This window comes from Hyla sarda, chromosome 2 (genome assembly GCF_029499605.1).
Source record: "Hyla sarda isolate aHylSar1 chromosome 2, aHylSar1.hap1, whole genome shotgun sequence".
Lineage (NCBI taxonomy): Eukaryota > Metazoa > Chordata > Amphibia > Anura > Hylidae > Hyla > Hyla sarda.
This window is the reverse complement of record NC_079190.1, coordinates 98,008,913-98,032,465: the sequence shown is the minus strand read 5'-3', so window position 1 is coordinate 98,032,465 and position 23,553 is coordinate 98,008,913. Positions and strand designations below refer to the sequence as shown.

The following is a 23,553-nucleotide window of genomic DNA, read 5'->3' as shown; positions in this document are numbered from 1 at the left end:
TAGATGTAAATGCTGACACATCTGAAAGCAATATTCTTAATGTGTGCTAAGGTGCAGGTGTCAAACTTCACATAGTCATTACATGAGAAAGACATATTTACATTGATCTAAAAGCTTTTTTTAGCAGCCCATTGCATAAAAGCTAATAGGGCATAAGAAACGTATTACAAGCTAGAAAAGAAAGCTAGAATACTGGCGGTCTTCAATAAACAATTTAAATGTCCCCATGCCAAAGAATCTCATATATAGGAGTCCATATCCCTGAGGCTGGGTTCACACTACGTTTTTTCCCATACGGGAGCGCATACGGTAGGGGGGAGCTGGAACCTCGTGCTCCCGTATGCCTTTGTATGCGCTCCCGTATGTCATTGATTTCAATGAGCCGGCCGGAGTGAAATGTTCGGTCCGGTCGGCTCATTTTTGTGCTGTATGCGCTTTCCCCCCGTACCTAAAACTGTGATCAACCACGGTTTTAGGACCGGTTGTAAAAGCGCATACAGCGCAAAAATGAGCCGACCGGACCGAACGTTTCACTCCGGCCGGCTCATTGAAGGCATACGGGAGCGCGAGGTTTCAGCTCCCCCCTGCCGTATGCGCTCCCATATGGGAGAAAATGTAGTGTGAACCCAGCCTGACCCAGTTTTATCATGGTCCCATACTTTTGGTAACATTGAAAATTAAGAATAAACAAGTTGGTGGATTTTTTTTTTTTAACCTTAATTGTTGGGTTCTCATTTTGTTCAGCTTTTTAAGCTATGAAGAAATACATATTTAAGATTTTGAATACATTTTAGAATTCAGCCTGAAATCACCTTAAAGTTCTCATATGTTACATTTGTTATTTCAGTCAAAGAAGTATGCAGCTTGGGGACCACTGGGAAGGACCACAGAGACAACTATTAAAAAAGACTGGGCACTGTCATTGATGCTAAAGATCCAGTATTAGGGTGCGTCCACACGCTAGTAACTAGCAGCGGATTTTCCGCTGCGGGAAATCCGCTGCGAGTTACGCTACCATTGATTACATTGAATCCACAGACAGTCCGCAATAGTGTCAGATTTGCGGACTGTCCGCGGACCAATTCAAATGAATGGTAGCGTAACTCGCAGCGGATTTCCCGCAGCGGAAAATCCGCTGCTAGTTACTAGTGTGTGAACGCACCCTTAAGAACTAAGGGTATGCAGACTTTTGAACAGGGTTCAATCTTTTGTTTTGTATTTCTAATTATTTTTTTTTTATATGAACAATGGCAGTGGTATGTAGATATAGCTCACAGATCTATTCATTCTCTAATAAACATTGTTATGTTATGTGCCTTTTATATGTTATTATTTGGATAAGTATAGCAGAAGGCATCTCCGGTCATTGGGGGGGGGGGGGAATTTATCAAAACCTGTGCAAAGAAGTTGTCCAGTTGCCTATAGCAACCAATCAGTTCCCTTCTTTCATTTTGCAGAGGCCTCTGAACAGGTTTTGATAAATCTCCCCCATTGTCTGTGGGCCCCCTAGAGATGGCATACATTATTTTAGAGCCTGGTAGGGGATCAGTAAGATGTGTGTGTCGTTTTTTATTTTTATTTTTTTAATATATAAATTGTATAAACAAATGTGGAGATTTATCAAAACCTGTGCTGAGGAAAAGTTGCCCAGTTGCCCATAGCAACCAATCAGATCACTTCTTTCAGTTTTAACCCCTTAAGGACTCAGGGTTTTTCCGTTTTTGCACTTTCGTTTTTTCCTCCTTACCTTTTAAAAATCATAACCCTTTCAATTTTCCACCCAGAAATCCATATTATGGCTTATTTTTTGCGTCACCAATTCTACTTTGCAGTGACATTAGTCAATTTACCCAAAAATTCACGGCGAAACGGAAAAAAAAATCATTGTGCGACAAAATCGAAGAAAAAATGCCATTTTGTAACTTTTGGGGGCTTTCGTTTCTACGCAGTGCATATTTCGGTAAAAATTACACCTTATCATTATTCTGTAGGTCCATATGGTTAAAATGATACCCTACTTATATAGGTTGGATTTTGTCGCACTTCTGGAAAAATCATAACTACATGCAGGAAAATTTATACGTGTCACGATTCGGCAGGCTGGAGGTGGATCCTCTGTGTCAGAGAGGGTTTGGCGTGGACCGTGTCGGTGGACCGGTTCTAAGTAGCTACTGGTTTTCACCAGAGCCCGCCGCAAAGCGGGATGGTCTTGCAGCGGCGGTAGCAACCAGGTCGTATCCACCGGCAACGGCTCAACCTCTCTGACTGCTGAGATAGGCATGGTACAAGGGATAAGGCAAGAGCAAGGTCGGACGTAGCAGAAGGTCAGGGCAGGCAGCAAGGATCGTAGTCAGGGGCAACGGCAGGAGGTCTGGAACACAGGCTAGGAACACACAAGGAAAGGCTTTCTCTGGCACAAGGGCAACAAGATCCGGCAAGGGAGTGCAGGGGAAGTGAGGTATAAGTAGGGAGTGCACAGGTGGAAACTAATCAAGGTGATTGGGCCAGGCACCAATCATTGGTGCACTGGCCCTTTAAGTCTCAGAGAGCTGGCGCGCGCGCGCCCTAGAGAGCGGAGCCGCGCGCGCCAGCACATGACAGCAGGGGACCGGGACGGGTAAGTGACTTGGGATGCGATTCGCGAGCGGGCGCGTCCCGCTGTGCGAATCGCATCCCCAACGGCCATGTCAGTGCAGCGCTCCCGGTCAGCGGGACTGACCGGGGCGCTGCAGGGAGAGAGACGCCGTGAGCGCTCCGGGGAGGAGCGGGGACCCGGAGCGCTCGGCGTAACAGTACCCCCCCCCTTGGGTCTCCCCCTCTTCTTGGAGCCTGAGAACCTGAGGATAAGACTTTTGTCCAGGATGTTGTCCTCAGGTTCCCAAGATCTCTCCTCAGAGCACTCAACTAAAAAGGGTCCAAGATAACGTGGTCCCAGATTAAAACTGGGGACACGGAAGCGGATATACTTGGTGGAGAGCCACACAAAAACAGGAGGAGTTCTTATTTTTCTTCGGCAGGCTTCTTCACCCGGGATGAGGCTAGTATGAGGGATTTTAGAGTCTTTTTCCAGATGGTGGCGAAGCCCCGGGAAACCACATCAACAGCGGGCACACAAGAAGGCGTGGGGGTGGGGAGGGAGGGAAGAGGGTCAAGCTTGGCACGGGGCAGAGTGTTAACAGGACGGGGGCTGTGAGGAGGAGACACAGCATAGTCCAGATAGGCCTTGGGGAGACCAGGTAAAGGGGGAGACACAGAGGTTTGACTGACGGGACTGGGAGCAGACGTGAGGCATTTTCTGTGGCAAGAAGCACCCCAGCTCTTGATCTCCCCGGTGGTCCAGACAAGGGTAGAGGAGTGGCGTTGGATCCATGGCAGACCGAGGAGGACTTCAGAGGAGCATTTGGGCAAAACAAAAAGTTCCATGCTCAAGAGCAGGGGTTCTGTGCGGTAACGCACAGTGCAGTATAGAAGTAATTCTTTCTTTTTGCGGCGAGTCCTCTCTTCAGGGGTCAGGCGAGACCGATCCACTTGCATAGCCTCCTCGGCGGGAGGCACAGGGGTGGATTGCAAAGGATACTGTGAGAGAGGTGCTCCGAGCGGTGTGGCACATGGCAGGGCCTTCCCAGGCAGGAGACCATGGCAGAGTCTAGAGTCCCCATCAAATTTGTCCGGCAGGGACAAGCAGGGGTTAGGAGCGGCCTGTCGCTGCGGAGGAGTTGCAGGAGCCGGCGGAGGAGATGGTTGTTGCTGTTGCAGCTGCTGTGTCTGTGACTGAAGTTGCTGTATCTGCGGCAGCAGCTGCTGTATCTGTGACTGAAGTTGCTGTGTCACGGTGGTCAAGTATGCCAGCTGGTGATTTCGTTGGGTGATCATTAGGGATTGCTGGGCAATCACCGTGGAAATGTCGGCAAGACTTGACAGCGGCACCTCAGCGGAATCCATGGCCGGATCTACGGTCACGATTCGGCAGGCTGGAGGTGGATCCTCTGTGTCAGAGAGGGTTTGGCGTGGACCGTGTCGGTGGACCGGTTCTAAGTAGCTACTGGTTTTCACCAGAGCCCGCCGCAAAGCGGGATGGTCTTGTAGCGGCGGTAGCAACCAGGTCGTATCCACCGGCAACGGCTCAACCTCTCTGACTGCTGAGATAGGCATGGTACAAGGGATAAGGCAAGAGCAAGGTCGGACGTAGCAGAAGGTCAGGGCAGGCAGCAAGGATCGTAGTCAGGGGCAACGGCAGGAGGTCTGGAACACAGGCTAGGAACACACAAGGAAAGGCTTTCTCTGGCACAAGGGCAACAAGATCCGGCAAGGGAGTGCAGGGGAAGTGAGGTATAAGTAGGGAGTGCACAGGTGGAAACTAATCAAGGTGATTGGGCCAGGCACCAATCATTGGTGCACTGGCTCTTTAAGTCTCAGAGAGCTGGCGCGCGTGCGCCCTAGAGAGCGGAGCCGCGCGCGCCAGCACATGACAGCAGGGGAGCGGGACGGGTAAGTGACTTGGGATGCGATTCGCGAGCGGGCGCGTCCCGCTGTGCGAATCGCATCCCCAACGGCCATGTCAGTGCAGCGCTCCCGGTCAGCGGGACTGACCGGGGCGCTGCAGGGAGAGAGACGCCGTGAGCGCTCCGGGGAGGAGCGGGGACCCGGAGCGCTCGGCGTAACAATACGTTTAAAAATGTCATCTTCTGACCCCTATAACTTTTTTATTTTTCCATGTATAGGGCGGTATGAGGACTCATTTTTTGCGCCGTGATCTGAAGTTTTTATCGTTATGATTTTTGTTTTGATCAGACTTTTTGATCACTTTTTATTCATTTTTTAATGGTATAAAAAGTGACCAAAATACGCTTTTTTGGACTTTGGAATTTTTTTGCGCGTACCCCATTGACCGTACGGTTTAATTAATTGTATATTTTTATAGTTCGGACATTTACGCACGCGGCGATACCACATATGTTTATTTATTTATTTTTTACACTGTTTTATTTTTTTTATGGGAAAAGGGGGGTGATTCAAACTTTTATTAGGGAAGGGGTTAAATGACCTTTATTAACCCTTTTTTATTTTTTATTTTTTGTAGTGTTATAGGTCCCATAGGGACCTATAACACTGCACACACTGATCATTTACACAGATCACAGGCGTGTATTCATACGCCTGTGATCAGTGTTATCGGCGCTTGACTGCTCCTGCCTGGATCTCAGGCACGGAGCAGTCATTCGCCGATCGGACACTGAGGAGGCAGGTAAGGGCCCTCCTAGTGTCCGGTCAGCTGTTCGGGACGCCGCGATTTCACTGCGGCGGTCCCGAACAGCCCAACTGAGCAGCCGGGTCACTTTCTGATTGGTTGCTATGGGCAACTTGGCATTTTTTCCTCTGAACAGATTTTGATAAATCTCCCCCAAGGTTTTCAGGTTATTCTACTCAGAAGTGGGTCTCAGGCATTCTGCAGATTTTGGTCAGATATGGTGTTGTGTGTGACATATTTTTAGCAGGAAAACTTTTGTATAATCACGTGTATATTATTGATAGATATGCTGGTGTGACATCACAAGCAGGTTTAAAACAAGAAAGCTGTTGTGACTTCACAAGTGTATTTTATTAGGTAATTTGTTGTGAGGTTACAAGTGTAGTTTTAGTGAGTTGTAGTGTGGTAAGCTGACGTGTAGTGTGGTAAGCTGTCGTGTAGTGTGGTAAGCTGTCGTGTAGTGTGGTAAGCTGTCGTGTAGTGTGGTAAGCTGTCGTGTAGTGTGGTAAGCTGTCGTGTAGTGTGGTAAGCTGTCGTGTAGTGTGGTAAGCTGTCGTGTAGTGTGGTAAGCTGAAATCAAGGGTGTTTTTATCAGGTAAAAAAAAAATTTTGTGAGGTAAGTTACTGTGACATTACAAGTGTTTCAGAAAGGTAAAAAGAAAATGTAAAGCTTTCAATGAGATTTTCTCTGACAGAGCTATTTGAGGGCTTGTGTTTTTTTTTGCAGGACACACTTTACTGCAAGAAACAAAACAAGTTGCATGACCATATTTTGAATTAAAGGGGTATTCCAGGAAAAATCTTTTTTTTTTTTTTTTTGTATATCAAAACAGATTTGTAAATTATCACAGGCATAGAGAAAGAAAGCGCGGAGCACTGACCGTTCTGTAGCATCAGATGTCTTTATTCGTTACATCCAGATATCCATGTGTAGGGGGAGAGCGGACAGTAGTGAGACTTCGGGCAACGACCGTATCACGCGTTTGCGCTTCTTCAGGCCCTTCTGACACCCATTGCGATCCTCCTATATAATCTATAGAAGCAGGCGGCGCGGCTGCACTTCTCTGTTCCCCTGCACTGTACTCTGTGATGTGAAGTTCTCTTCACAACACAGATTCATATTTCCTGCTGAGAGCTGTGATTTGCCAGATGGTTCCAGCCAATCATAACTCTCAGCGGCATATACAAATCTGTGATTTGAAGAGAACTTCACATCACAGAAGGCAGGGGACCAGGGAAGTGCGGCTGACTGCCCACTTCTATAGCTTATACAGGAGGATCGCAGTGGGTGTCAGAAGTGACACCCACTGCGATCTATCTATTAATGCAGGTACTACAGCTCCCAGCATGGAGCAGAGTGTGCTCCATGTTGGAAGCAGTAGTATCTGCAGTTAAGGACAGATAACAGCGGGTGTCACTCCTGACACCCGCTGCAATCATCCTTCATCCTATTGAGATGTGGAGCTGCTTTCTTCTGTGCTCTACATCTCTGCACTATACAGCAGCAATATGAATTCACATCACTGATTCATATACTGCTGAAAAAAATTAAGGGAACACTTAAAGAGTACCTCTCATTAAAGGGTACTACTGTGCTAACAACTTATCCCCTAACTAAAGGATAGGGGATAAGTTGCCCGCCGCTGGGGACCCCCGCGATCTCGCACGCAGCACCCCGCTGTCATCAGGCCCCGGAGCGAACATCGTGACGTCACAGCTCCGCCCCTGTGTGACGTCACGCTCCGCCCCTCACTGTCTCGCCCCCTGCCATAGACTTACATTGAGGGGTGGAGCGTGATGTCACATGGGGGCGGAGCCATGACGTCACGCCGTGATCGGCAGTCATCAGACCCCGAGCGATGTTGGCTCCGGGGCCTGATGACAGCGGGGTGCTGCGTGCGAGATCGAAAGGGGTCCCCAGCGGTAGGACCCCACGCGATCAGGCAACTTATCCCCTATCCTTTAGATAGGGGATAAGTTGTCAGCACGGTAGTACCCCTTTAACCCCTTAAGGACCCAGCCAATTTTCACTGTAGGACCCGGCCATTTTTTGAACATCTGACCACTTTCACTTTAAGCATTAATAACTCTGGGGTGTTTTTACCTTTCATTCCGATTCCGAGAGTTTTTTCGTAACATATTCTACTTTATGTTAGTGGTAAAATTTTGTCGATACTTGCATCGTTTCTTGGTGAAAATTCCAAAATTTTATGAAAAAATTGAAAGTTTTGCATTTTTTAACTTTGAAGCTCTCTGCTTGTAAGGAAAATTAATATTCCAAATAAATTATATATTGATTCACATATACAACATGTCTACTTTACGATTGCATCATAAAGTTGACATGTTTTTACTTTTGAAAGACATCAGAGGGCTTCAAAGTATAGCAGCAATTTTCCAATTTTTGGCAAAACATTTTCAAAATCGAAATTTTTCAGGGACCAGTTCTGTTTTGAAGTGGATTTGAAGGGTCTTCTTATTAGAAATACCCCACAAATGACCCCATTATAAAAACTGCACCCCTCAAAGTATTCAAAATGACATTCGGTATTTCACAGGAATAGCAGAAAATTGAAGGAGAAAATTCAAAATCTTCACTTTTTACACTCGCATGTTCTTGTAGACCCAGTTTTTTAATTTTTAAAAGGGGTAAAAGGAGAGAAATCTTCCTAAAATATGTAACCCAATTTCTCTCGAGTAAGGAAATACCTCATATGTGTATGTCAAGTGTTCGGCGGGTGCAGTAGAGGGAAGGGAAGGAGCGACAGTGGGATTTTGGAGAGTGAGTTTTTCTGAAATGGTTTTTGTGGGGCATGTCGCATTTAGGAAGCCCATATGGTGCCAGAACAGCAAAAAAAAAAAAAAAAAAAAAAAGGCATACTATTTTGGAAACTACACCCCTCAAGGCACGTAACAAGGGGTCCAGTAAGCCTTAACACCCCACAGGTGTTTCACAACTTTTTGTTAAAGTTGGATGTGTAAATTATTTATTTTTTTCACTAAAATGCTAGTTTTCCCCCAAATTTTAAATTTTTACAAGGGATAATAAATGCCCCCCCCCCCAAATTTGTAACCCCATCTCTTCTGAGTATGGAAATACCCCATGTGTGGACATCAAGTGCTCTGCTGGCGCACTACAATGCTCAGAAGAGAAGGAGTCACATTTGGCTTTTGAAAAGCGAATTTTGCTGAAATGGTTTTTGGAGGGCATGTCGCATTTAGGAAGCCCCTATGGTGCCAGGACAGCAAAAAAAAAAAAAAAAAACACATGGCATACTATTTTGGAAACTACACCCCTCAAGGAACGCAACAAGGGGTACAGTGAGCCTTAACACCTCACAGGTGTTTGACGACTTTTTGTTCAAGTCGGATGTGTAAATGAAAAAAAAATTCACTAAAATGCTGGTTTTCCCCCAAATTTTACACTTTTACAAGGGGTAATAGGAGAAATTGACCCCCAAAATTTGTAACCACATTTCTTTTGAGTATGGAAATACCCAATGTGTGGATGTCAAGTGCTCTGCTGGCGCACTACAATGCTCAAAAGAGGAGGAGCGCCATTGATCTTTTGGAGACAGAATTTGGTTGGAATAGAAGTCGGGGGCCATGTGCGTTTACAAAGCCCCCCCGTGGTGCCAGAACAGTGGAACCCCCCCCCCCACATGTGACCCCATTTTGGAAACTACACCCCTCACAGAATTTAATAAGGGGTGCAGTGAGTATTTACACCCCACTGGCGTTTGACAGATCTTTGGAACAGTGGTCTGTGCAAATGAAAAATTACATTTTTCATTTTCACGGACCACTGTTCCAAAAATCTGTCAGACACCTGTGGGGTGTAAATGCTCATTGTTCCCCTTATTACATTTAGTGAGGGGTGTAGTTTCCAAAATGGGTCACATGTGGGGGGGGGGGGTACATTGTTCTGGAACTATGGGGGCTTTGTAAACACACGTGGCCATCAATTCCGGACAAATTTTCTCTTCAAATTCCCAATGGCGCTCCCTCTCTTCTGAGCATTGTAGTGCGCCAGCAGAGCACTTTACATCCGCATATGGGGTATGTTCTTACTCAGAAGAAATGGGGTTACAAATTTTGGGGGCTTTTTTCCTATTTTTCCATGTGAAAATGAAAAATTTAGGGTAACACCAGCATTTTAGTGAAATTTTTTTTTTTCATTTTTCCATCCAACTTTGAAGAATTTTCATTAAACACCTGTGGGGTGTTCAGGCCCATTATACCCCTTGTTACATTCCGTGAGGGGTGTAGTTTCCAAAATTATTTTTTTGCATTTCCTGTGTTTGGACTTCTGGCAGGCCAGCAGGAGTCCAAAGTCTGTTGAAAAGATGGAGGAAAATGTGCTCTGGACAAGTAGGCAGCCACCTAGTGGCAGCTTTTTTAAACACAAATAAAACATAGAAGACTTCATTTAAAAAAAAAAAAAAAAAAAGTACATTAGAAAGATGTTTTAGTTACCATAGGGGTGCAATAGCAAACATTTTTTTTCAATGAAAGTGCCCATTTAAACAACACAATGTAACTCCAAGTCATTCACACTTCTGTGAAATCACACTGTCCACTCAGGAAGCAACACTGATTGACAATCAATTTCACAAGTTGTTCTGCAAATGGAACAGACAACAGGTGGAAATTATAGGCAATTAGCAAGTCACTCCCAATAAAGGAGTGGATCTGCGGGTGGTGACCACAGACCCTTTCTCAGTTCCTATGCTTCCTGGCTGATGTTTTGGTCACTTTTGAATGCTGGCGGTGCTTTCACTCTAGTGGTAGCATGAGACTGCATCTACAACCCACACAAGTGGCTCAGGTAGTGCAGCTCATCCAGGATGGCACGTCAATGCGAGCTTTGACAAGAAGGTTTGCTGTGTTTGTCAGCATAGTGTCCAGAGCATGGAGGCGCTACCAGGATACAGGCCAGTACATCAGAAGATGTGGAGGAGGTCGTAGGAGGGCAACAACCCAGGAGCAGGACCGCTGCCTCCGCCTTTGTGCAAGGAGGAGAAGGAGGAGCACTGCCAAAGCCCTGCAAAATGACCTCCAGCAGGCCACAAATGTGCATGCGTCCACTCACCACTCAAACGGTCAGAAACAGACTCGATGAGGTTGGTATGAGGGCCGACGTCCACAGGTGGGGGTTGTGCTTAGAGCCCAACACAGTGCAGGACATTTGGCATTTGCCAGAGAACACCAAGATTGGCAAATTCGCCACTGGTGCCCTGTGCTCTTCACAGATGAAATCAAGTTCACACTGAGCACATGACAGACGTGACAGAGTCTGGAGACCCAGTGAAGAACGTTCTGCTGCCTGCAACATCCTCAAGGAAAACCGGTTTGGTGGTGGGTCAGTAATGGTGTGGGGTGGTATTTATTTGGGGGAATGCACAGCCCTCCATGTGCTTGCCAGAGGTAGCCTGACTGCCATTAGGTACCGAGATGAGATCCTAAGACCCCTTGTGAGACCATATGCTGGTGCGGTTGGCCCTTGGTTCCTCCTAATGCAAGACAATGCTAGACCACATGTGGCTGGAGTGTATCAGCAGTTCCTGCAAGAGGAAGGCATTGATGATATGGACTGGCCAACCCTTTCCCCAGACCTGAATCCGATTGAGCACATCTGGGACATCATGTCTGACTCCATCCACCAATGCCACGTTGCACCACAGACTGTCCAGGAGTTGGTGGAGGCTTTAGTCCAGGTTTGGGAGGACCTCCCTCAGGAGACCATCCGCCACCTCATCAGGAGCATGCCCAGATGTTGTGGGGAGGTCATACGGGCACGTGGAGGCCACACACACTACTGAGCCTCATTCTGACTTGTTTTAAGGACATTACATCAAAATTGGGTCAGCCTGTAGTGTGGTTTTCCACTTTGATTTTGAGTGTGACTCTATATCCAGACTTCCATGGGTTGATAAATTTGATTTCCATTGATAATTTTTGAGTGATTTTGTTGTCAGCAATAGAGATGAGCGAACATTTAAAAAATTATATTCTGCAGATTTGCCAAATTTTTGGAAAAAAATCATTTTGCTATTTCTGGCCTACAGAGAGCCTCAATAGGGGTATAGAACACTTTACTGTGTTTACACACATATGTTTACACACATATGGAGTGTGCTGGGGTAGAAAAATAATACTGTTATGCAGAATAACATGCAGATTACCGGCATCACTTTTAGAATCACTGCCGCAAAGCGGCACAATGACAGAGCCTGGAGGTGGCATCAGTATGAGGAGACCATATAGTGGCTGAATGACACAGCTTGGATGAGGCTGAAGCATTAGGAGACCATATAGTGGCTGAATGACACAGCTTGGATGAGGCTGAAGCATGAGGAGACCATATAGTGGCTGAATGACACAGCGTGGAGGTATTGGCAGCATGAGAAGACCATATAGTTGCTGAATGACACAGCGTGGAGGTGTTGGCAGCATGAGGAAACCATATATTGCCTGAATGACACAGCCTGGAGTTGGCTGAAGCATGAGTACACACCAGGGCTTCACAATCCCCAAGAAAAAACACACCAGGCCCAGCAGCGGCATCAGTAAACCGTATATTGCCTGAATGACACAGCCTGGAGTTGGCTGAAGCATGAGGAGACCATTGAAATGTATGATTTTACTATTTAAATTTAAGATTTTGAAATTGAAATCAATGATTTTGAAATTGAACTTTTAACTCCCAATTTTAGTGTCCCGGACCCCGGCGTGTGGGTACAAAGGACCAAATCTAATAAGCCCCCCAGGGCTCATGTGGCCGTGAGATGTAGGCGCAACGTCTCCATTGCCCTGACCAGCCATTGTTTCCAACACTTTTCGCCAAGGCAAACCATGTGAAGAACAGCATGACACCGCCATGCCCTGCACACATGGTATGCTGAAGGGCCACTGAGACTTGTCCGTGGCACTGGAGGCTGAGGACACAATGGAGGATGAGGAGGCGGAGTCGCACACTGTCACAGGACTAGTGGGCTGACAGAGTGGAGCAGGAAGCAGCATGAGTACACAAGAGGGGTTCACAACCCCTAAAATTAAAAGGTGAATGTTGAAATCTCTATTGAAGATGCATGTTAGGTAGTGCTACCATCCAAAAATTTAAGGCCCAAGCCCATAAGCATCAGGAAGCCAAGTAGTTCCTGAAAGACACAGTCAGGAAAAGGCATCAGCAGTACACAAGATTTCATAACCCCTAAGATTGAAACATCAATGTTGAAATATCAATTAAGCATGTATGTAAGCTAGTGCAAAACATCAAAAAATGTAAGGCCCAAGCCCAGAATCATCAGTAAGCCAAGTAGTTCCTGAAAGACACAGTCAGGAAAAGGCATCAGCAGTACACAAAAGGATTTCATAACCCCTAAGATTGAAAGATCAATGTTGAAATTTCTATTAAACATGTATTTAGCTCATGCTCAACATCCAAAAATGTAATGCCCAAGCCCAGAAGCATCAATAAGCCAAGTAGTTCCTGAAACATACAGTCAGGAGCAGGCATCAGCAGTACACCAGAGGGTTTCATAACCCCTTACATTGAAAGATCAATGTTGAAATTTCTAGTAAACATGTATTTAGCTCATGCTAAACATCCACAAATTTAAGGCCAAAGCCCAGAAGCATCACTAAGCTAAGTAATTCCTGAAAGACACAGGAGCAGTCAGGAGCAGGCATCAGCGCCAGAGGGTTTCATAACCCCTTACATTGAAAGATCAGTCTTGAAACCTCAATTAAGCATTTATGTTAGCTAGTGCTACCAGAACATATTTGGAGTTAATATCTCCAGTCCCAGTAGCATCAGAAAACAATATATTGGCTGAATTACACAGCCTGGAGGTGGGGAAAGCATAAGGAGCCCATGGTACAACCTGAAGGTGGCTGAAGCATGAGGAGACCATTGAAATACAAGAATTTTAAATAGAAATCTAAGATTTTGAAATTGAAATTGAGGATTTTGAAATGGAACTTTTAACTCCCAAGTTTTAGTGGCCCAGGCCCCGGCGTGTGGGTACAAAGGACCTAATCTAACAATGAGTCCCATGTCCCATGTCAGCACAATGACAGAGCCTGGAGGTGGCATCAGAAGGAGGAGACCATATAGTGTCTGAATGGCACAGCCTGGAGTCGGCTGAAGCATGAGGAGACCCCAGGGCTTCACAAAAATTGTCACAATACCACCTGACATTCAAAATAATAAAATGATAGATACGTTCTCTGAAGAAAAGGATCCTTCATTAGATGACAATATTGTGTGTTCCAGTGACATTAGCTCATCGGATGCAAGTAGATAAAAAACTGATTTTTTCTTCAGCGCTGGACCAAGTGAATTAAAAGAGACCAAGCTCTTAAGGATTTTATCGGGTAGCGTTTATTCAAAGCACATCAACGCATTTCTGGCCCGGAGTGGGCCCTTAATCTGGACAAGGTGCTTGGTCTCTTTTAATTCATTTGGTCCAGCGCTACAGAAAAAAATCTGTTTTTTTAACTACTTGCATCTATTACCACCGACGACTCCATGGAGTGCTCAGAAGGATTAATTGTAAGCTGCAGGACCAAAAAAACTCACTCTAATGCGAATTGAGGTGTTGTGCTCTTAGCGCAACACTATATGGTGAGTGAGATTCAACCTTTTTTCCTATACCACTGTTTAACTGTACTTCACTAGGGGCACGTTCCCTTCTTTTCCTTTTTTATCTCATAAATATTAGCTCATCGGAGGAACAGGAAAACCTGATACAACTTAATTCTGCAACTTAAGAACCACAACAAAGAATGAACGACTTAAAGCCTACTGGAACTGAGGAACTTCAAAATGGTAAATCTACCACATGGGATAGTCAGTCAATTCCAACAGCTGGTGGTCAGTATCCACAGTTCCCTGTTTCTGCTAGACCTTGGCAATTGTTACGCCGAGCGCTCCGGGTCCCCGCTCCTCCCCGGAGCGCTCGCTACACTCTCACTCCCGCAGCGCCCCGGTCAGATCCACTGACCGGGTGCGCTGCGATACTGCCTCCAGCCGGGATGCGATTCGCGATGCGGGTGGCGCCCGCTCGCGATGCGCACCCCGGCTCCCGTACCTGACTCGCTCTCCGTCGGTCCTGTCCCGGCGCGCGCGGCCCCGCTCCCTAGGGCGCGCGCGCGCCGGGTCTCTGCGATTTAAAGGGCCACTGCGACGCTGATTGGCGCAGTGGTTCTAATCAGTGTGTTCACCTGTGCACTCCCTATGTATACCTCACTTCCCCTGCACTCCCTCGCCGGATCTTGTTGCCATTGCGCCAGTGAAAGCGTTCCCTTGTGTGTTCCTAGCCTGTGTTCCAGACCTCCTGCCGTTGCCCCTGACTACGATCCTTGCTGCCTGCCCCGACCTTCTGCTACGTCCGACCTTGCTTCTGTCTACTCCCTTGTACCGGGCCTATCTTCAGCAGTCAGAGAGGTTGAGCCGTTGCTAGTGGATACGACCTGGTCACTACCGCCGCAGCAAGTCCATCCCGCTTTGCGGCGGGCTCTGGTGAACACCAGTAGTGACTTAGAACCGGTCCACTAGCACGGTCCACGCCAATCCCTCTCTGGCACAGAGGATCCACCTCCTGCCAGCCGGCATCGTGACAGTAGATCCGGCCATGGATCCCGCTGAAGTTCCTCTGCCAGTTGTCGCCGACCTCACCACGGTGGTCGCCCAGCAGTCACAACAGATAGCGCAACAAGGCCACCAGCTGTCTCAACTGACCGTGATGCTACAGCAGCTACTACCTCAGCTTCAGCAATCATCTCCTCCGCCAGCTCCTGCACCTCCTCCGCAGCGAGTGGCCGCCTCAGGCCTACGACTATCCTTGCCGGATAAATTTGATGGGGACTCTAAGTTTTGCCGCGGCTTTCTTTCACAATGTTCCCTGCACTTGGAGATGATGTCGGACCAGTTTCCTACTGAAAGGTCTAAGGTGGCTTTCGTAGTCAGCCTTCTGTCTGGAAAAGCTCTGTCATGGGCCACACCGCTCTGGGACCGCAATGACCCCGTCACTGCCTCTGTACACTCCTTCTTCTCGGAAATTCGAAGTGTCTTTGAGGAACCTGCCCGAGCCTCTTCTGCTGAGACTGCCCTGCTGAACCTGGTCCAGGGTAATTCTTCCGTTGGCGAGTACGCCGTGCAATTCCGTACTCTTGCTTCAGAACTTTCCTGGAATAATGAGGCCCTCTGCGCGACCTTTAAAAAAGGCCTATCCAGCAACATTAAAGATGTTCTGGCCGCACGAGAAATTCCTGCTAACCTACATGAACTCATTCATCTTGCCACTCGCATTGACATGCGTTTTTCCGAAAGGCGTCAGGAGCTCCGCCAGGATATGGACTTTGTTCGCACGAGGCGTTTTTTCTCCCCGGCTCCTCTCTCCTCTGGTCCTCTGCAATCCGTTCCTGTGCCTCCCGCCGTGGAGGCTATGCAAGTTGACCGGTCTCGCCTGACACCTCAAGAGAGGACACGACGCCGCATGGAGAATCTCTGCCTGTACTGTGCCGGTACCGAACACTTCCTGAAGGATTGTCCTATCCGTCCTCCCCGCCTGGAAAGACGTACGCTGACTCCGCACAAAGGTGAAACAGTCCTTGATGTCAACTCTGCTTCTCCACGTCTTACTGTGCCTGTGCGGATATCTGCCTCTACCTTCTCCACTAAGGCCTTCTTGGATTCCGGATCTGCAGGAAACTTTATTTTGGCCTCTCTCATCAACAGGTTCAACATCCCAGTGACCAGTCTCGCCAGACCTCTCTACATCAATTGCGTTAACAATGAAAGATTGGACTGTGCCGTGCGTTACCGCACGGAACCCCTCCTAATGTGCATCGGACCTCATCACGAAAAAATTGAGTTTTTGGTCCTCTCCAATTGCACTTCCGAAATTCTCCTTGGACTACCCTGGCTTCAACACCATTCCCCAACCCTGGATTGGTCCACAGGGGAGATCAAGAGTTGGGGTACCTCTTGTTTCAAGGACTGCCTTAAACCGGTTACCAGTACTCCCTGCCGTGACCCTGTGGTTCCCCCTGTAACCGGTCTCCCTAAGGCCTATATGGACTTTGCTGATGTGTTTTGCAAAAAACAAGCTGAGACTCTTCCTCCTCACAGGCCTTATGACTGTCCTATTGACCTCCTCCCGGGCACTACTCCACCCCGGGGCAGAATTTATCCTCTGTCCGCCCCAGAGACTCTTGCTATGTCTGAGTACATCCAGGAAAATTTAAAAAAGGGCTTTATCCGCAAATCCTCCTCTCCTGCCGGAGCCGGATTTTTCTTTGTGTCCAAAAAAGATGGCTCCCTACGCCCTTGCATTGACTACCGCGGTCTTAACAAAATCACGGTAAAGAACCGCTACCCTCTACCTCTTATCTCTGAACTCTTTGATCGCCTCCAAGGTGCCCACATCTTTACCAAACTGGACTTAAGAGGTGCTTATAATCTCATCCGCATCAGAGAGGGGGATGAATGGAAAACGGCATTTAACACTAGAGATGGACACTTTGAGTATCTGGTCATGCCCTTTGGCCTGTGCAACGCCCCTGCCGTCTTCCAAGACTTTGTTAATGAAATTTTTCGTGATCTCTTATATTCCTGTGTTGTTGTGTATCTGGACGATATCCTGATTTTTTCTGCCAACCTAGAAGAACACCGCCAGCATGTCCGCATGGTTCTTCAGAGACTTCGTGACAATCAACTTTATGCCAAGATGGAGAAATGTCTGTTTGAATGTCAATCTCTTCCTTTCCTAGGATACTTGGTCTCTGGCCAGGGACTACAAATGGATCCAGACAAACTCTCTGCCGTCTTAGATTGGCCACGCCCCTCCGGACTCCGTGCTATCCAACGTTTTTTGGGGTTCGCCAATTATTACAGACAATTTATTCCACATTTTTCCACCATTGTGGCTCCTATCGTGGCTTTAACCAAAAAGAATGCCAATCCTAAGTCATGGCCTCCTCAAGCGGAAGACGCCTTTAAACAGCTCAAGTCTGCCTTTTCTTCTGCTCCCGTGCTCTCCAGACCTGACCCATCTAAACCCTTCCTATTGGAGGTAGATGCCTCCTCAGTAGGAGCGGGAGCGGTCCTTCTACAAAAAAATTCTTCCGGGCATGCTGTTACTTGTGGGTTTTTTTCTAGGACCTTCTCTCCGGCGGAGAGGAACTACTCCATCGGGGATCGAGAGCTACTAGCCATTAAATTAGCACTTGAGGAATGGAGGCATCTGCTGGAGGGATCAAGATTTCCAGTTATTTACACCGATCACAAAAATCTCTCCTATCTCCAGTCTGCCCAACGGCTGAATCCTCGCCAGGCCAGGTGGTCTCTGTTCTTTGCCCGATTTAATTTTGAAATTCACTTTCGGCCTGCCGATAAGAACATCAGGGCCGATGCTCTCTCTCGTTCCTCGGATGCCTCGGAAGTAGAGCTCTCTCCGCAACACATCATTCCTCCTGACTGCCTGATCTCCACTTCTCCAGCCTCCATCAGGCAAACTCCTCCAGGGAAGACCTTCGTCACTCCACGCCAACGCCTCGGAATCCTCAAATGGGGTCACTCCTCCCATCTCGCAGGCCATGCGGGCATCAAGAAATCCATGCAACTCATCTCTCGTTTCTATTGGTGGCCGACTCTGGAGACGGATGTTGTTGATTTTGTGCGGGCCTGCACTGTCTGTGCCCGGGATAAGACTCCTCGCCAGAAGCCCGCTGGTCTTCTTCATCCTCTGCCTGTTCCCGAACAGCCTTGGTCTCTGATTGGTATGGACTTTATTACAGACTTACCCTCATCCCGTGGCAACACTGTTGTTTGGGTGGTCGTTGATCGATTCTCCAAGATGGCACATTTCATCCCTCTTCCTGGTCTTCCTTCTGCGCCTCAGTTGGCAAAACAATTTTTTTGTACACATTTTTCGTCTTCACGGGTTGCCCACGCAGATCGTCTCGGATAGAGGCGTCCAATTCGTGTCAAAATTCTGGAGGGCTCTCTGTAAACAACTCAAGATTAAATTAAACTTTTCTTCTGCTTATCATCCTCAATCCAATGGGCAAGTAGAAAGAATTAACCAGGTCCTGGGTGATTATTTACGGCATTTTGTTTCCTCCCGCCAGGATGACTGGGCAGATCTTCTACCATGGGCCGAATTCTCGTATAACTTCAGAGTTTCTGAATCTTCTTCCAAATCCCCATTTTTCGTGGTGTACGGCCGTCACCCTCTTCCCCCCCTCCCTACTCCCTTACCCTCTGGTTTGCCCGCTGTGGATGAAATAACTCGTGATCTTTCCAGCATATGGAAAGAGACCCAAAATTCTCTCTTACAGGCTTCATCACGCATGAAGAAGTTTGCTGATAAGAAAAGAAGAGCTCCCCCCATTTTTTCTCCCGGAGACAAGGTATGGCTCTCCGCTAAATATGTCCGCTTCCGTGTTCCCAGCTACAAATTGGGACCACGCTATCTTGGTCCTTTCAAAATTTTGTGCCAGATCAATCCTGTCTCTTATAAACTTCTTCTCCCTCCTTCTCTTCGTATTCCTAATGCCTTTCACGTTTCTCTTCTTAAACCACTCATCATCAACCGTTTCTCTCCTAAACTTATCTCTCCCACTCCTGTCTCCGGTTCTTCAGATATCTTTCCTGTAAAGGAGATACTGGCCTCCAAAAAGGTCAGAGGAAAAACCTTCTTTTTGGTTGACTGGGAGGGCTGTGGTCCTGAAGAGAGATCCTGGGAACCTGAGGACAATATCCTAGATAAAAGTCTGGTCCTCAGGTTCTCAGGCTCCAAGAAGAGGGGGAGACCCAAGGGGGGGGGGGTACTGTTACGCTGAGCGCTCCGGGTCCCCGCTCCTCCCCGGAGCGCTCGCTACACTCTCACTCCCGCAGCACCCCGGTCAGATCCACTGACCGGGTGCGCTGCGATACTGCCTCCAGCCGGGATGCGATTCGCGATGCGGGTGGCGCCCGCTCGCGATGCGCACCCCGGCTCCCGTACCTGACTCGCTCTCCGTCGGTCCTGTCCCGGCGCGCGCGGCCCCGCTCCCTAGGGCGCGCGCGCGCCGGGTCTCTGCGATTTAAAGGGCCACTGCGACGCTGATTGGCGCAGTGGTTCTAATCAGTGTGTTCACCTGTGCACTCCCTATGTATACCTCACTTCCCCTGCACTCCCTCGCCGGATCTTGTTGCCATTGTGCCAGTGAAAGCGTTCCCTTGTGTGTTCCTAGCCTGTGTTCCAGACCTCCTGCCGTTGCCCCTGACTACGATCCTTGCTGCCTGCCCCGACCTTCTGCTACGTCCGACCTTGCTTCTGTCTACTCCCTTGTACCGCGCCTATCTTCAGCAGTCAGAGAGGTTGAGCCGTTGCTAGTGGATACGACCTGGTCACTACCGCCGCAGCAAGTCCATCCCGCTTTGCGGCGGGCTCTGGTGAACACCAGTAGTGACTTAGAACCGGTCCACTAGCACGGTCCACGCCAATCCCTCTCTGGCACAGAGGATCCACCTCCTGCCAGCCGGCATCGTGACAGCAATATTCCTTTTATTACTGGCACAATGATAAAGCGTGGAGGTGGTAGCATTAGCATGAGGAGACCATAGAGCAGCAGAATGAGAGAGGCTGCTCTTCTATGGTCCCCTTCACTGCTGTATATATAAACCCACATGGCGTTTTCTTGGCGTTTTTTCACTTCCATAGACTTCTATGGCTAAGGCTTCTACTTGTTTTTTTTTGGGGGGGGGGAAACGCCAAGAAAAATGCCAAGTCTGCCTCATGTTAGCTGTAAATCAATAAGAAATCGCTAATTTCTTTTTTCCACTTGGCGTTTTTCAGTTTGGTGTTTTTTTTTATCCTTTTGGCGTATTTTCACTCTTTTTTGTCATTTTTCAGCTCCTTGGCGGTTTTGCAAAATCGCAGCATGTTGAGCCAATGGCGTTTTTTCCCCTGAAATTGTTGCGTTTTTCTCCCATAGAAGTCTATGGGAGTAACAAAACGCCAAGAAAAACGCCATGTGGGTTTTAACTTTGGCGTTTTTTCAGGCGCTTTTTATTCTCATTTGGACTTTAGCGATCCAAAAAAGTGATGGAGATACTTTTTTTTTTTATCAAATTTTGTAGGGTACCATTAAAAAAATAATAATAAAAAAGATACAGTAGTTATGGAAAAAATTGTATTTAACGAAATTAATCTTTTTTATTACAAAATTTTTATACATTTTTAAACATGGATCAATTGATTTATTCTTCATTTTTTAGGTGGTACTACTACTACCAGCATGGAACACACACTGTTCCATGATGGGAGTAGTAGTACCTGTACTAAATGATATATCGCCCCCGATTCCGTTGCGATCCTCCTGTATAATTTATAGATGCGGTTGGCCACTCTTCTATGGTCCCCTGCACTGACGTATATATACACCTATTCATATTTCCCGCAGAGAGCTGTGATTTTCCAGATGGTTCCAGCCAATCACAACTCTCTGTGGGAAATATGAATAGGTGAATATATACGTCAGTGCAGGGGACCATAGAAGATCGGCTGTCCGCATCTGTACATTATACAGGAGGATCACAGCAGGTGTCAGAATTGACATCTGCTGTGATCTTTCCTTAACTGCAGGTACTACTACTCCCAACATGGAACAGAGTGTGCTCCATGTTGGGAGTAGTAGTACCTGCAGTTAAGGAAAGATCACTGCGGGTATCACTCCTGGCATTTTGCAGTTTACTATTGACTTGCAGCTAACATCTGGACGTGGCATTTTTTGCCGAAAAAATGCTGTGCGGCAAAATGTTTTTTAATGGCGTTTTTGCATGAAAATCCTCAGTGGAATTCTAGCCTAAAGGGGAGATTCATCAAAACCTGTGCAGAATAAAATTTGACCAGTTGCTCATAGCAACTAATAAGATTGCTTCTTTTATTTTTCGGAGGCCCTTTAAAAAAATAAATAAATATATATATAATTATAATCTGATTGGTATATATATGGGTAATGGGTTAACTTTTCCTCAGCACAGGTTTTGCTAAACATCCCCCTTTTGTAAACTATACTTCTCATTAGGATCCATCCCTGGTTTTGCTTCATCATCTAAATTTCAGAACCGGAATGTGTTGGAGCACTCTGTGTAGCCCTGGATCTGTTTGGTTTGTTTTACCATGTGGGCTCAACATAGTACATGGCAAGACTTGTCTGCATGGGCTCATCACCACAAGAATCTATGTAAGTCCTCTTTGATTTTTTATACACAAAAGAGTAGTGAGGTTTTAGGATATGTTAACATGAAATCCACGGGGTACTCAGTTTTCTGCTGGGTATTTCACTCTCTATCTGCTGCGGTTTTGGCAATAGCTACTTGCCATGTTTTTCCTGTGAAAAGTGCATAAATAATCTTTGGCACAGATTTCCTATCTGTGGTGAAAAACTGGACATGTATTATGAAGGGTCTATATACCATAGAGAAAGACCATGCAACTGCTATGGGATCCTTGGAGAGAGGGGGCATAGTCATGGTTGGTCGCATTGCTTTTGCTACAGGTAGGAAACAGTGCAGGACTTCTTCCCAGGGAGCTGCTTTGTCAAAAACATTAAGAGATGGGGGTATTGATCTGAGGTAGAGATGAGCGAACTTACAGTAAATTCGATTCGTCACGAACTTCTCGGCTCGGCAGTTGATGACTTATCCTGCGTAAATTAGTTCAGCCTTCAGGTGCTCCGGTGGGCTGGAAAAGGTGGATACATTCCTAGGAAAGAGTCTCCTAGGACTGTATCCACCTTTTCCAGCCCACCGGAGCACCTGAAAGCTGAACTAATTTACGCAGGATAAGTCATCAACTGCCGAGCCGAGAAGTTTGTGACGAATCGAATTTACTGTAAGTTCGATCATCTCTAATCTGAGGCTAGCTGCTTCCGTTGCAAGTGTTCATCAACATTTCCACTGAGGAGATGCCATTGTGGTGGCCCAGTACAGGAGATATTACCCCATACTTTTGCTGTCCTGTCAGGCAGCCTCCTTGAGGGGTGAGAAGTGGTAACAGAGGGGTGGAAAGGGTACAGTACCTTAAGCAAGCCGTTCTTCCCCTCTCCAGTGTAGCAGGGCACCATTTTCTTCAATACACCGGCCTGCACGCCTGTGTACGCTGGGGGATGCTGTGTGCGCAGTGTGCACGCACAAGAAAAGCACACACAGGCTTCCCTCCACCCTCACACCCCTGAACACAACTGTGGCCTTCATCATTATCCAGACCCTCCTTTTAGTTTTCTACTCACCTCCCCTGGGTGGGAAGGAAGGGTGAGGTGGTCCGGGCCATCAATGCTGCTGGGCCCGTCCGGTGGGGAGGGTTAGTCGTTCCGGGCTGTCCATTTTCACCGGGGGGCCCTCTTCTCCGCTCTGGGCCAGGCCCTGGACTAGTGACGTTGCCTTGACGACGACGCACAGGGACGTTCATGCGCAGGGATGGTCCCTGCAGCATAGATGGCACGGACCAGCTCACCCTTCCTTCCCACCGAGGGGAGGTGAGTAGAAAACTAAAGGGGGGTCTGGATGATGACGAAGGCCGCAGTGGTCTTCAACCTGCGGATCTCCAGATGTTTCTTGGCTGCTGGGAGTTGTAGTTTTGCAACATCTGGAGGTCCGCAAGTTGAAGACCACTGAAAGGGATTGACAGGCGGAGAGTTCACTCGAGTATAAGCAGAGGGGGGGCGTTTTCAGCATGAAAAATCGTGCTGAAAAACTCGGCTTATACTTGAGTATATACGGTAGTAAAATAAAACCTATAGAAATTGGGTATCCTTGTAATTGTATGGACTTGCAGCATAAAGATAAGGTGTAATTTTTACTGAAAAGTGCACTTTGTAGAAAATTAACAAAATGGCGTGTTTTTTTAAATTTTTATTTCACTCCACAAAAAACTTTTGTTTTGCCACAGATATTGTTATAAAATAAGTGATGTCATTACAATTGGTGATGCAAAAAACAAGCCATTATCTGGGTCTGTATGTGTAAAATTGAAAGCGTTATGAGTTACGAAAATTGGCCTAGTCCTTAAGGCCAAAATGGGCTTGGTCCTTAAAGGGGTACTCCGCTGTTAGACATCTTTTCCCCTATTCAAAGGATAGGGGCTAAGATGTCTGATCGCCAGGGGCCCAAAGGCTGATGACGGGTGGTGCAGGGGACTGGGCATTGTGACATCACGGCCTGCCCCCTTGTCATGCCCCACTCTCTCAATACAAGTCTATGGGAGGGGGCGGACGTGACTTCATGTGGGGGTGGGCCGTGATGTCACAAT

General features: G+C 47.3%; 2 protein-coding genes across 6 annotated transcripts in view; one reads left to right on the top strand and one right to left on the bottom strand.

Moving 5' to 3' along the window:
• Window positions 1-23,553, bottom strand: part of LETMD1 (LETM1 domain containing 1) — a 116,200-nt gene that overhangs the window by 70,787 nt on the left and 21,860 nt on the right. The window contains exon 1 of one of the 2 annotated variants that reach the window (XM_056562639.1): window positions 22,535-22,666. The exons of the other annotated variant lie outside the window; for it this stretch is intronic. Within the exon in view, the coding sequence (XP_056418614.1) occupies window positions 22,535-22,575 (41 nt within the window). The 5' untranslated portion in view covers window positions 22,576-22,666. Of the gene's footprint in view, window positions 1-22,534; window positions 22,667-23,553 lie in introns of those variants that run through there. 2 annotated transcript variants of the gene reach the window in all.
• The window catches only part of SLC11A2 (solute carrier family 11 member 2), a 122,238-nt gene continuing 112,630 nt past the window's right edge, over window positions 13,946-23,553 (top strand). Inside the window, exons 1-2 of one of the 4 annotated variants that reach the window (XM_056562631.1) lie at window positions 13,946-14,081; window positions 21,329-21,487. In XM_056562631.1, the coding sequence (XP_056418606.1) occupies window positions 21,424-21,487 (64 nt within the window). In that variant the 5' untranslated portion in view covers window positions 13,946-14,081; window positions 21,329-21,423. Of the gene's footprint in view, window positions 14,082-21,328; window positions 21,488-23,553 lie in introns of those variants that run through there. The other 3 variants (XM_056562632.1, XM_056562633.1, XM_056562634.1) reach the window with 3 other exon arrangements.